General features: G+C 45.2%; 1 protein-coding gene across 8 annotated transcripts in view; it reads left to right on the top strand.

Annotated features, from left to right (window-relative positions):
• CUEDC1 (CUE domain containing 1) overlaps positions 1-10788 on the top strand; it is a 123600-nt gene extending 112812 nt beyond the window's left edge. For all 8 annotated transcript variants that reach the window (XM_032779374.2, XM_075059551.1, XM_075059553.1 and 5 more), the window contains 5 exons: positions 1170-1256; positions 3131-3224; positions 4270-4328; positions 5593-5663; positions 6467-10788. In XM_032779374.2, coding sequence (XP_032635265.1) covers positions 1170-1256; positions 3131-3224; positions 4270-4328; positions 5593-5660 — 308 coding nt within the window. In that variant the 3' untranslated portion in view covers positions 5661-5663; positions 6467-10788. The remainder of the gene's footprint in view (positions 1-1169; positions 1257-3130; positions 3225-4269; positions 4329-5592; positions 5664-6466) is intronic.
• Positions 10789-13672: the final 2884 nt, after the last annotated feature.

The raw sequence follows: 13672 nt of genomic DNA, 5'->3' as shown, positions 1-13672 counted from the left end.
GGAGCCGGGGATCATGCCTTGCAGGCATACCAACTATCTGAGTAATCTTGATTAACCTTAGGGACTGCATAGTAGCTGCCCCCAAAGGACAGAATTAGCATTGGTGTCTGTCAGTATCTTCATGTTGAACTACAGAGCAGGACACAGCGAATGAAGCTATTCATCGAGGCTTGATGTGACGATTTTGGCTAAGGTTACGGAATTTCAGTTGTGCCCAGATTTGATAAAGGGGGTGCGAAGCACAAGGATACGATTAACAAGGAGCTGTGACTCACCCAGATCAGCTGCCTGCACTAATACAGCTGAGACTTCTAAACTTTCTTAATTCTTAATTAACTGTCTATGTCATCATGGTAATGTGAATGATCTTGGAGCATGATCTAATAACCAACTGAGAAATAAAATTAGCAGATTGGGTGACTTGGAGTCACTTTCTCTCAAAGAAGCAAGAGGCTTTTTGTTCAGCAGAGGGCAATTTTTATTTTTTTTTGTATGAACAGACATTGATGGATGGGGCCTGATTCTGCAGGGCCTTGCACTTTGTGTAGTCTTTTTGCTTTCACTCCTGTGCATCCATTGTACACAGGAGTGAAAGCTGCCAGGTCAGAGTGGTAGCACCTACAGCTGCTCTACATTCATTCTGCACAGGTAGCAAAGTTGTAGAGCACTGGAGATTCAAGCCCACAGGCAAGCAGAAATCACCCACAGCTCCATTGAAATCAACAGAGCCACAGCTGTAATCTCTTATCTGTAACTCTTTTAAAGGGAGGATTGTACTGGAAGCAACTGAATGTGGAGGGTCACTTTGATCCCAAGAGCGTAGGTGGCACTGTGCCTGCTGGCCTCCATCCTGTCTCCCGTCCAGTCTCCCCTCCCCCAGTATCCAGCCCTGTCTGCATCCCACCTGGCTTGTCTCATTGAGACAGAACAGACTATCCCTTTGTGCACTAGGAACTGCTGGTAATTTCTCCCTGGTCTCCATCTTTTGTGTGCTCCTTTCTTATTCTGTCTTATTCAGCCCAGGACAGAGATACTTGCCAGCTGCTTTGTGACAAGGCCACTGTTTCACTGGAGCTGGAATTGGGTCAATGGTGATGATTCAGCTTTGATTCTCTGCACATCCTGCTCCACCCCTAGAAACCCCCAGTGACCAGATTTTTGCATTTCAGGTGACATAGCCCCTGTAACCAGCGAGGCCAGCAGTGCTGTGTCTGAAGATGCGTTATTCAGGGACAAATTGAAACACATGGGAAAATGTGAGTTTGTTTCTAGGTTCTGTATTGGCAGAGGGAAGGCTGCATGTCAGTAGGTGAGCAGGTGGAGGAGATGAAGCAGTAAAGATTCTTTAGGACTGAATCTAGTGCTAAGGCATTTTTCTGCTAAAGCACTCCGCATGCATGTGTGTGTATGTGCAAGCCAGTACCCGGGTATGCACAGATCTGCGAAGATACGGGATTCTTACCTCCCCTCTAAGCCTCAGAAGTTATTCATGTTTGTCAAGCCACTCCGTGATTCTAACAGGGCAAGGCACGTTTAGCTGGGAGTTGAGCTGTTGATTAGAAGGGGCTTTAATGCATTGCGCTGTGTAAGACTGCATTAAGCCTGGCGAGAATGAACTAGGAGTATCAAATAGGGAATTCCAAATTGCACTAATCCATCTCCAAAGCTTGGAGCAGATTGGGGTTTGATTTCCATTTGCCTTCTGTAATCCTGGACTTCTGGGTCCTCTGCGCCCATCTGTGCTTTTCTTCTGCCCTGAGTGCAGCCCTGGTCAGAGATAGACCAGCCTCCTCTGTGCCAGTTGTTTCAGGAAGGGCGTTAATAAGAAAAGCAAAACTTCAAGATGTTCCTTCCTCTGAGCTTCCCAGCACATTAATATTTGCCTTCCCATAGTACCTGGGAGCCCCCATCACAGACCAGACACCCACTGTACTAAGTGCTGTACAAACAAGAACAAAGGGACAGTCCCTGCCCCCAAAAGTTTCCACTCTAGCCCTGCCTTCCATGTCTCTCTCTCCCAGAGCCTAAGCTCACTGGGGCAGGGACGGTCATGTACAGCACTTAGCCCCATCTGTCTAGGCTGGGGATGAAAGTGGGGATAATACCAGATCTCCAGCAAGCAAATGGGTTAAAACAGTAAAGGGGGAGGGACGATGCCATGATGTAGGCTCCATCGCTCATGAAGAGGGTCCCCGTGATGTGGGGGAGCAACACTGCTCCCTGAATGAGTTTGTTCTTCAAGTGGAATCAATTTTTCTTTTCTTCCCACCCCACCCCAGAAGATGACAGATGTGGCTTGGATGGATTTTCTCTGCCGCTTGCAGGCAGATCAGTTAGGAGTCTCCTCCGGTAGACAAAGACGATGAGTTGGGTTTTGTCATATATAGGTGCTGAAACTGGCTAAATTGCTCAGGCTGCTCTGACATCAGATCTGGCATGCTCCTTCATGCTGTGTATGCTTGTCTTCGGTGTATGTATTGTAGGGCATGACTCCGTATCAGGGATTGGATTGAGCTTCCTGGGAATAGAAGCAAATCCTTTCTAACTTGTTTAAATAATAAAATAGAGGCTAGAGAAGAAGGGGTTAATAGAGACTCTTCCCACTCTCTTTCTTTCTTTCCAGCAAGCCACAGGCTACTCTCCTGTTGTAAAATAAATTGGGCACCTCATGCAGTTTGACTGACTCATGGGCCACAGTTTATTTGAGCTTTGTTTAGTGTGGGGTGGAGGTGGAGGGAGAGAGGGAATTTGGCTTAGTCATGGATGAAGAATATCATGGAAACCACAATCAAAAAGTCTGAATAGTCAGACCTTTTGTGTAGTCAATTGAATCCTTCCTGCAGGGATCAAATTATATTCTTTCTGATCACTGAAAGTAGTACCAGTGCCTGGAAAGGTTTATCGGTCCTAGGTTTCCTAAGGCTAAGCAGTAAGGCATTGTGCATTCTTCATTCAAGCAGGCAAATTCATCTTGATTCATCCCCTGCCCTGCAGCATGCAGAGGGTGGATCAAAGTCTCATTATCCCAAATGGATGGCATGGGAACCTGGCATCTATCATACTTGTTGTTTGCTATCCACTTTTGATGGCTGGTTAAGAGCAAGCCATTCACTTACCTGTTTCCTTTCAGCTACACGCAAGAAGCTGTTTGAACTTGCCAGGGCTTTCTCAGAGAAGACCAAGATGAAGAAGTCAAAAAGAAAACACTTACTGAAGCACCAGGTGTATCCTTTCAGCATGTGGTGCTGTCATCCCACCCCTTGATCACACTGAGCTTCCTGGGGTTGAGTCCCAGCTCCCACACCTTGGAACAAAACTCTGCTGCAGAGGGCTCGAATGAGGCCTATGCCGGGGTTCTCCACCTTGGGGTCATGGAAAGGGTTAGAGGGACACAACAGTTCTGACCATCCCATATTTCTCAATGGGGGAGGGGGTGGTTTAACAGGATGAGTGGGAGGAGGATCTTGGAGGGAAGATTCTAGGATGGGGAAGAGGTTTCTTGGTATAGACAAGGTAGAGAATCACTGGTCCATGTACCACTTAAATCTCACTTAAGCTCCGAAACTAGGGCAAAGATTTGTGCATGTGGAAGGGAGCTATAGCTCAGGGAGAAAACGATGTCAGTAACCAAAAGGCACATGTTTACAGCCTTCATGATCCAAGCCACAGCGAACATTCACGGCTCATCATGTATGCAAGTGCGGATCCAGCTCTGAACTTCCCTGAAGTCTTGGTGTGTTTGGAGCTGATATTCTGATGTGAGCCAAGTTAAGATGATTCGCTTGTCGCTGAAGCCCCCTTGACACTGTATTTTGTGGGTAGTGTTTTTCTGGTGGCATGTTAATTTCAAAAGCACATGTGCTTAATAATTATCATGCCAGTCCTAGGACACTGCTCAATACCAGTGATGCAAGAGCAACAGTGCTGGTGACTCATTCATCAGCTCTTCCTCCCCTTCTTTTCCATTTTCATTTTAGCTGGCACATGGATAAAGACCTAGAGGTAAAAGGGCTTTGTTATCCCCAGACTCCTCTCTGTAGGGTGGCTGCATTAATACTGTCCGAAGTATGTTGCCTTGGTACCTGAGTGCCACTGTCATCGCCTCTCTAATCTGTTATGACCCGGATCTCATGCCAGATAGCAGCAGAATGCAACTGGAAACATACCTGGGAACTACCCCGAACCCTTGGAGTCAGTTGTGATGGGCTGTTTGCAAGTCTGTGACTTACATCCCAGTCTGTCGAACATTTTCCTTAACAGAGAGTGCAGGATGGGGACAGCAGCTTCCACAGCTAATCTTCTCGATGACGTTGAAGGACACTCGTGCGGTAAGACAATGCTTGTTTCTGCTAGAGAGCAAGTCTCCAGCTGATTTGCCCACTGCTGTGGTATGTGGGGGTATGTGACCCCAAATAGCAAGGGCTGCACACCAAAAATCGAGCTTCCTTCCTTGCAGATTCCTTCCTGCCTGTGACACTAGCTGTTTGAAACCTGTTCCCTGAGTCGCCCTTTCCTAACGCAAAGAGCTGGCAGGTCTGGACCATCCCTGTGGCAAATGTAGAGTAAAACAGGAATGGGGGAGCTCTCTCTGCACCAGGAACAGCATGGGGGAGCTCTCCCAAGCCAGAGACAAGATGAGGAACTCCCCCACTTTTTAGCCAGGCTCCTCCCATCTCTCTTAATTTCAAACCTTGTACTGTACAACGGAAACTTCTCCACCCATGTGTTAACTCACCAAGGTATATGAATGAGGTTTGGGGTGAGCAAGCCCTTCCTCCTGGTCTCCTTTTCCCATGTGTTCTGACTGTTCAGCCCCCTGTTCTCTTTTAGTTCAGCTCCTCATCAGATGATGGGATCACCAAGCAAAATGAAGTAGGGCCTCCTTCCCCAAGGGCTAGGAACACCCTCGGTAGGTTTGGGTGGGTAACGCTCGCCACAGCTTTGCAACAGGTGTGCACAGATTTAACACAAGGGTTCTCAAACTGGGGGTTGGGACCCCTCAGGGGGTCACAAGCTGTCAGCCTCCACCCCAAACCGTGCTTTACCTCCAGCATTTATAATAGTGTTAAATTATATAAAAAAGTGTTTTTAATGTATATGGGGGAGTCACACTCAGAGGCTTGTTGTGTGAAAGGGGTCACCAGTACGGAAGTCTGAGAACCCCTGATGTAACGGAAATGTAACCAGGTGGTAAAAGGTGGTGGATCAGCAGCCCTGAGACCTGAAGTCCACTGTTTGTCTATAAGACAACACTACAGCAGTAGCCTCTTCCCCTGATCCAGGAAAAGCACCACAAGGGGTGAGGGGGTGGCCCATCTTCTGAGGCAGCCAACCAAGGTGCCAGCTGCACAAGCGGGCCCTCATGCAGTAGGAAATGGGCTGATACCCACCTGCTCATTTCACGTAGGACATTGAACTGCCATCTAACAGTAGTGACTTTGTTCACTGCTAGCCCAGGGCAGGTTGGAACCAACCAGTGATCAAAGAATGACAGTCACTCATATCCTGCTGCAGCTTTCCCACCCAGTTTGTTTAGATACGGGAAGGATCTCCTGAAGTTCTGACCACACAGATCTGTCTCATGCCTTTCAGATGAGGATTTCCAAGCAAGAAGGCAGCAGCTACACGAGGAAGAGGAGAGGCCAAAAGAAGGACAATAAATGGTAAGAAGTGTTTGGGGAGTAATGTGCAGCTAGTTACAGGAATCAGCTCAGCTATCCTGTTGCAAGCCCATCTCCCCCCCGCGCCCCCATCAGTTGAGTGATGTAGATTAGACAATTGGGCCAATGGACCAAGTGGCAGCCTAAGAAAAATCAAAGGATCTGTTGAATGCTGTCATGGAGAAAACAAGTGCCTTGAGCTTTACCCCTGGTGCTCCAATGCAACGTTGGCTTCAGCTGTTTGTTCTTCCCTGGCTTTCTCAGGATGGATTACTTCCTCTTGTTTCAGCTACAGCTGATAGCACCGGCCCCACAACATCCTTGATGACTTAGGGTGAAAATCACCATGCCTCAGAGAGGATGTGTGGAGTTCTTTGTGCTATGTGTTAAGGATCTAAGTAGGTCTTTGTGCATAAAGCCTTGCACATGGGGCTTACATTGGGCTGACTGTCACCCACAGAGACTTATTCTGCCATTGTTGTTCCCACGTCTGCCCCTTCAGCCCCATTAATAGCTGCGGTGTGGATAGCAACAGGTACTTTGACCTTTGTATTGAAGAATGTAAGAGAAACTGTTGAGCCAATTCTTCCCTGTTTTTGCCCTCCATGAAGAATGTATGTGGGTGGACTCAGCATGAGGTTACTGATGAAAACCATGCAGAGGCTCCAATATTCATGCCTGCCTGTTCCTATGAATCAAGTTCGCTGAACCCTTGTGGTGTGATAGGCTTTGTTTCAGCACCATGAGTGAAGCAGCTTTGACTGAATACACTTCTTCCTCTCCTCCTCCCTGCCTTTCTCTTCTAGATCCCAGATCCATTGCCTGAACTGGGCTTTATTTGTTAAAGTCTTAATAAGAAGATGGCTGCAAAGAAAAAAACAATTTCCTTGGCTCTCCCCACTATCATCCTCATCTGAAGTACAAGTATTAAAGTGAGGCACAAATTTTTCTTCCCAGCGGGTTTGAAAACACCTCTTTCCTATCCAGCACATGCAACCAAAACTCAGCAGCTGATCTGAATTTTTCTCAGTCACTGCAGTGAAGATAACGGATTTCAAGCTTATAAGAATAATGGCCTATCCCCCACTGTCTTTGATATAAACATGGTTTGGATACGAATTAAAAACAATAATAACAATAATACATTGAACAGCTGGGCTCTGGCTTGCCCATTTTTAAACATATCACTGTAGCTATCTGTGTAACTTTACGCACATAAAAAAGACCTGAAAAATGTTGGTGGTGGTTGTTGTTACTAAGAGTTAATAAGTCAGGATCCAGATCAGGTAATAGGCAAGATAATATAAATTGTCTTTTTAAAAAGAAAAGGCCTTCTTCTGGGCATCTCACATTGAATTAAACCTTTGCCTCAGGCACTGATAAAAATACCTTGAACTAGTCACCAAGCTGGGGCCAGTTTCTCCTCAAGTGTACCACTTTCTCTAGCTTTGTGCTGCTGCTCTTGTGATATTATGGTACCTTTACAGAGCAGGAATGGGGGGTGGGGGAGGGCTGAATTTCAAAGCTGTTTTGTTCTCACTGCTGATCTCTGAATTAGAACATATCCCACGGGTTCTCATTTGGATTGTTCATGACAGATGGCTGCTCCCTATGTAGCAGGCAATGAGTTATGGCGGTCTGGAAACACTTACCAGATTAGATGGGAGGGGATGGTAGATGGGGGCCTTATTTGATTCACCTCTGAGTTTGTACATCATAGGCTAAATCCTGCTTATTGTGAGTCTCACAGTTGACTTCAGTGGGATCGGAATTGGGCCTCAGGTTGAGACATGAGTGGGTTTTCTCTAGCTGAGCTCACGTGGTCTATGGGCACAGACCTGAGAGCAGTTCTTATAACATGAAATGAAGAGGAGATTGGTTCAGAGCTCACCAATCAGTGGGAGGATGACCTTCCTCCTCCAGGAGAGAACTTGGAATCTGGTGGCACAGTGGAACATTGTGGGGATTAAAAGTAACGCTCAAATCATAGAAATTGAAATGGACACTGTCAGGCTAAAAAAATAAAATAAAATAAAAAAATTCCTTCTCTGTGCTACTAACAGCGGTGTCAATAACTGAAATAACTCCCCCCAAGCACGTTTTCTTTTCTGTATCAATGCTGTCTATTTACTTCTCAGTTTGGTTAGAGAGAATAGACTAGTCCATCCCACTTTCTGGGTCCCATGCAGTAGCACAAGCGCTGCAACGTTTGGGTTGCAAAAGCAGCAGGAAGACGCACCGATCCAAGCAATCAGTCCAACAAAAACCTGTTTTCATTGCCTTTCTATTAGGCTTTGTAACAAAAGCCCACATTGCAGACTTAAACTCCCTGACAGGCTCCTTTCAAAATCTGCTGGAGAATCTGTATGCCTTTGAAGCGTGTGCCAAGACTGATTCTTTTTAAAAGTTGCTGAGCATGAGGCTCTTGTTCCATGCACCTGGCATTCAATCAAGCTACTCAATGGAAACACGAAGGCAGTGGTGGGTTTCCTTGTCTGGGCCTGAGTAATTTGATACACTGTTCAGAACTGGTAGGGATGAGGAAAAGTGGATTCAGGCACACACAGCATTTCCTTTCAGTGCAGAAGGACTTTGAGTCTGTGTGGCATGGAGTTTCAAGAGGTTCCTGATGAAAGGGTCCATGTGTCTATTGCTGAAGAGAGACATCCTCCTGGCAGAACGTGATTTGGATACTACACTAACACCTCGACTGTCGCTATTGTGCCCCTGACCTCCCAGTCAGAACATGAGCTGCTACAAACCCCAAACAGTACAGTAGGCAAGTGCATGCAGGCTTGAATCAGGATGCAGACAGCAGCCATGCCTTGGGATCCCAGCAACTTTTGTTGTTCTTAAACACTAAAGATCCTCTAAAGTCTCAACTCCCCCCACCTACGCCCCGAGCCTGTTTTTGGTGTCTGTTCCTTTAAAAAAATAAAAGGGAGAGGAGCATCAATGAGTCTTTTGGTAAAACCTCCTGAGTGGCGGGAGAAATTTGTCTGCTTCAGGGACCAGAATAGTTTCAAATGAGGTCATCTGTGTTCAGACAAGAATTCAGTGGCTTGGAAGCTTCTGCAGCACGCAGGATATGAGGTTCCTGGAATATGCTTTCGAGGCTGTTCAGAGAAAGGAAGTGACTAAGGGCCTGATTTTGGGAGCTGCCAGGCACCCAGTGGCCCCTTTGAAGTCAGTGGGTGCTATATTGCTCAGCAGCACTCAGGGTAAGGCCCCGAGTGTGTGTGTGTATGTACATACATATTGGTTGCTAAGGGTGAAGCTGGAGCACTACCACTGGAAACAGAAGGGCTTTTGGAGGAGGAGTGACTTTTATCCCCAGCCTTAGAATTGGAAGGTCTGTTTCTCCCCCACCCCCCTTTTCCTATCCTCAGTTGGCTCCTACTTTAATAAGTGCTTGGCTGTTTCTCCCTCTCCTTAAAGCAGCTCTGCATGTTGGGAAGAAAATCAAACTTGGAATCAGATCAGCTTGTAAAAGCTCCAACTCCTCTTGGCTGCTGAGGGCTTAACTTTGAGCTAAGTTTCCATGAATGCAAAAAGGCACCAGCGGCTGAACAAACAGAAGCTCAGACTCTTGCTGGTAGGAAGCTGTGCTGCCTGTCCCAGCAGAAATGCATTTTTATAAGACAGCTTGGTCTCCAGGAAGTGCTTTGTGGATTAGGGGGAGAAGGAGGGGAAAAATACAAATGCACCTGTCCCTCAAGACACACGTATTGTATGTTAGCAGCTGCCCTGCTGCTAAATTAGTGCTAGTCTTATTGAAATCTTTTACTCCTTGGTGTCTCTCTAGAAATCAAGTTCCTTATGGAGTCATGTTAACTAACAATGTGTTAACAAGGACAAGGTGTGCTTAACATTTCATCATCTAGTCATGGGTAAAGCTGACTAGAACCATAGGGTTAACCACGGCGGGCTGACACAATGCTTAGCACAACTTCTCCCTCTTTATGCTGACTTCTAAGACATTGTGTTAGTTAACATAGCTCCCCAGGTTCATCTTCTTAATGCAATCTCAGGCTATAGCTACACTTTTAAAAGCCTGCAGTGGCACAGCTGGAGACTAGCCCAGAGGCGGCTTATTGCCTCATTGTTCTATTAGGGCTGATCTGGAGATGTACTGAACACATCTGTGAGGTGCTGAGCATCCTCTATTCTAGTGGTTTTCAACCTGTGGTCGGGTCTGTAGACTGTGTCTAAGGGGTCCGCGAAAGACTTAGACTGAAAACTATATATGCAGACAATAGATTTCCAAAGGGGTCTGCACCTCCATTTGAAATTGTTTAGGGATCTGTAAATGAAAAAAGGTTGAGAACCATGGCTCTCTTCAAAGTCAGTTGGAAGTTTGAGTGCTCAGAACCCCCCAGGACAGCCCATACTGAGATGTGATGCTCCCTTGACTCACGTTGTAGGCATATAAAAAGCCAGGCAGAGTAAAGAGTATTTGGCGTTTTTTAGAAACTTAGCATTGCAGTGAATGGGAGGAGAATAATATTGTTACATGACTTCTTTGAACTGTATTTGATATGCAGGGGGGTTTATATCTTTCTGGCTTTGTTTAGACTAGGATCTAAAGGAAGGTGTGGTGTTAGCATGTGGTAGCTAACAAGTGCTAGCTACTAAATGTCTAGTGTAGACAAGGCAGTGTGTATGTTAACATGCATAGTTTAGCATGTGTTAACAGAATACACTGCCTTGTCTATGCAGGACTTTTAGGAAGTGCTAGCTAATGTGTTCTAACAATGCACCTTTAGATCCTAGTCGTGACGCAGTCGTTTTGAATGATGTAACCCTATAGCCATTTCCAAATGTCCCGGGGGCACCAAATACCATTGTAAGGGAGGTGGGAGGGTGATTTTTTTTTTTCTTTTTAAAAATTCAGGTCTAACAAGCGGAAAGCTCACAAAGACAAGCTTGACAGTTGAAATGCATTTCTTCTAGAAAAATGTACAATACTCAGTGACGTTTGTATCGCTTCTATACGAAATGGTTTAAAAACCAAAAATGACTTGTGATGTTTGTGAGTGTTGCTATTTTAGAACTTATTTCTATAAGTATTTTTTTCTTAAAGATGTTTAATAGTAATTCATATAATAAAGTCATGTCGTACTCCTAATGCCTTGGTTTTCTTTGCTTTTGATTTTTTTACGGCCATGAAAAAAAGAAGTGAAACTGAGAATCGAGTGAAACAAATTTTTCTTTCATCTCAGTTCTGGACACCGTTCTCAATGGCTCATCTATTACCGAATGAGTAGCTCTTCGAAGTCAGGGATTCTTATTGCTTCACTCATGGTGACTGTGCAGTGCACAATCCAGTTGGTGGCTCCAAAGAAATAGGAAGGAGGACTTCTCTGAACAGCCCAACTGCCATAGCAGAGCTCCAATAAGCTCTTGCCAAAGTCATCTGAACTACAGTTGGTCAGCAAATGGCTTTTTCCTGTCCCCGGCTGAAATTTTTAAACTATAACTCTCGTGATGCACCACAGTTTCCCCTCGTGGAGACCAGAAGCAATGCATCATGGCCATCCCTGGCTGTGGTGCATCATGGGAGATATAGTCTATCTGGGAAGCCTGGCCCATAGAAAATCAGGGACATGAAGTGATAACATTACAACTCCCAAGAGGCACTGAGGTAACATATCCAAACTGAAATATTTCAGTTTTCGTTGAAAGATTGAAAATCTGAAAAAAAATAAAAAAAAATTCTGCAAAAACCAGGTGCTTTTCATATAAAACTTTATTTCAGTGGTTTTCAACCTATTTACCATTGTGGACTGTATGTGTAGCTGTCTGTGTGATATGTGGGTCACATCCATGCAATATATCTACTCCCTGTATGGCCCCGAGGATGTCACAGCTGCAGCTGTGTGCTGAATGAGCCGCAAGTTGAGAACCACTGCTTTATTTTGTTGAAAATCCAATTTTCTATTTAAAAATAAACAGGCTTAGATGGAAAAATTTTCATCCAGTCCTAAATTGAATTCCTGGGCAGCTAATGGGGGGTGGGGGGGCTGTGTTTATAAACTGTAACATGAAATTTTTACTCAAAATCACCCCGCTTTACAGTACAGGAGACTCATAAACCCAAGGAAAGTTTTTCCTGGAAATGTGATCCCTGTCATAAGCAGCTCGCCATCCTCTTCCTCCTCCAGAAAGACTGTGAATGCTTTGCCACTTGACCTTGCAGGAGCAGCAGATTGGTGCAGGGAGAGCTAATGTTAGTTGTGGTAGTCACGGACTTGTCATGACTCAAGAATACCTTTTGTGAAGGAGCTCAGAGCATGGATCAAGAAGAAAATTTTGAAGCTTTATCATGAGGGTGAAGGCACTTGAGGAATTCTGAATCAAACAAGTGTAGCCTCTGACCCAACTGCCTGCTGTCAAGTCCTGCAATACATCTGTCTCCATCTTTGGTATGGAGGGCAGCTGCTGGCAGTGATTGCAGGGTCAAGAGGAAGCAACATGTCCTGAGACCTCTTCTTTCCGTGGGCAGCCCCTCCATATCAAATGTGCATTGACCTACTTCAAGCTTCCAGCAAGTTACCAGTGCAGCCCACGCTGGACCAAAGATTCTAAGGCAGGATTTAGAGGTGAGTGAGGGGGCTTTATGTCTCTGATCGTTCATCACACCCTGGCTCTGTGCAAAGCCCATTTACATGAGTTTTGCACAGGCTGGCGTAAGAGTCAGGCGGGCCCATTGACTTTAGGAAACATTAAGGAATGATTTCCCTAGTAAATGAATGATCCTGGCAGTTGCATTCTAGTGTATAGGGCATGTACCATTCACACCCTTTCCTCTGACATATGTAGGCATTTAAGACCTGATCCAGTGCAAGTCATTCCATTGAGTTCAGTGGGCATTAGATGGAGCTCTTAGCCAGTGAAATCAATGTCAGATCTTCTGTAGCTGGGTTTTATTTATGAACAAGAATTGCTGACCCAGGCTGCTCAGGGACAGTTGTGACATCAGATGTGTGTTTAAGCTCACAGCACATCTACAGTCAGCTATATTAATGTGGAACTGCATTTTATCAAAAATATGGTGTTACCCACTTAATGCTGAAAATAAGTCTCTCGGGATGAAGTGCGTGCAGTTTCTTTAAACTGTTTCATTGTCTGGAATACATCAACTCCCCCATGTCGTCTGTCAAACGTATGTTCAGGCTCCTTCACATTGTCTTCTAGTGGAAAGGGAATACATTTATTATAAGGTATTATTTCTGAAATATGTGTTCTTAATTTTCAACACCACACATTTACACTCACTGGCTGGATCAGTATGTCTTGAAGTGTGAAACATTATTGAAGGTAGACAATTGAAAGCGAGATGGAGCTTGTGGATCTCACTTCCTCAGAGTCAGTGACAGCATCTTTGCTTTTTCCCAGTGTGTGCTTTGAGTTCTGACACCTAACATCTAAAATTTTGAAGGGGAATCTGAGCAAAACAGTCAGTTTTGGCAATGCTATTGTGCAAATCCACCAGGAATGCCTTGTAAGTTGCACAGTTCTGGTCTGTGTCAAGTTTGGGATAAAGCCTGAAATCAGGCGAGTTGTGATTACAGGGGCCAGATCCTCAACTGGCATATGTAAATCAACATAACGTCTCAATGGAGCTTTGCTGCTATACAGCTGCTGAGGTTCTGGCCCACTTTGTTGAGGAAGATTTTTGCCTGGCTCAGGTAATCAGATAAGTGCGCCTATAAATATGATGAATGAATGGCCAGAACCAAACACATGATGGAAAAAATATGAATCTAACATTGAGGCTGTCTGATTCTGAACTTGACAACTTTTCGCAGTTTGGCCTCTGTTCAGAAGACCTAAATCAATGCTGCATCTTTGATGGATTACTTTTGGGATGAGTAGAGAAGCAGGCATTGCTCTTACTTTTCCTGCCTTCATATGCATCTTTTCAAGTCAGCCATTGCAGGCCGCAATACAGTAGGTGCATTGGCACACCGCTGCAGGCTTTAATGCTGACTTATTAGCGTTCACTGGCC

This window comes from Chelonoidis abingdonii, chromosome 20 (assembly GCF_003597395.2).
Source record: "Chelonoidis abingdonii isolate Lonesome George chromosome 20, CheloAbing_2.0, whole genome shotgun sequence".
Classification (NCBI taxonomy): Eukaryota; Metazoa; Chordata; order Testudines; family Testudinidae; genus Chelonoidis; species Chelonoidis abingdonii.
The sequence above is the reverse complement of the archived record's forward strand: the minus strand, read 5'-3'. Positions and strand labels throughout refer to the sequence as shown.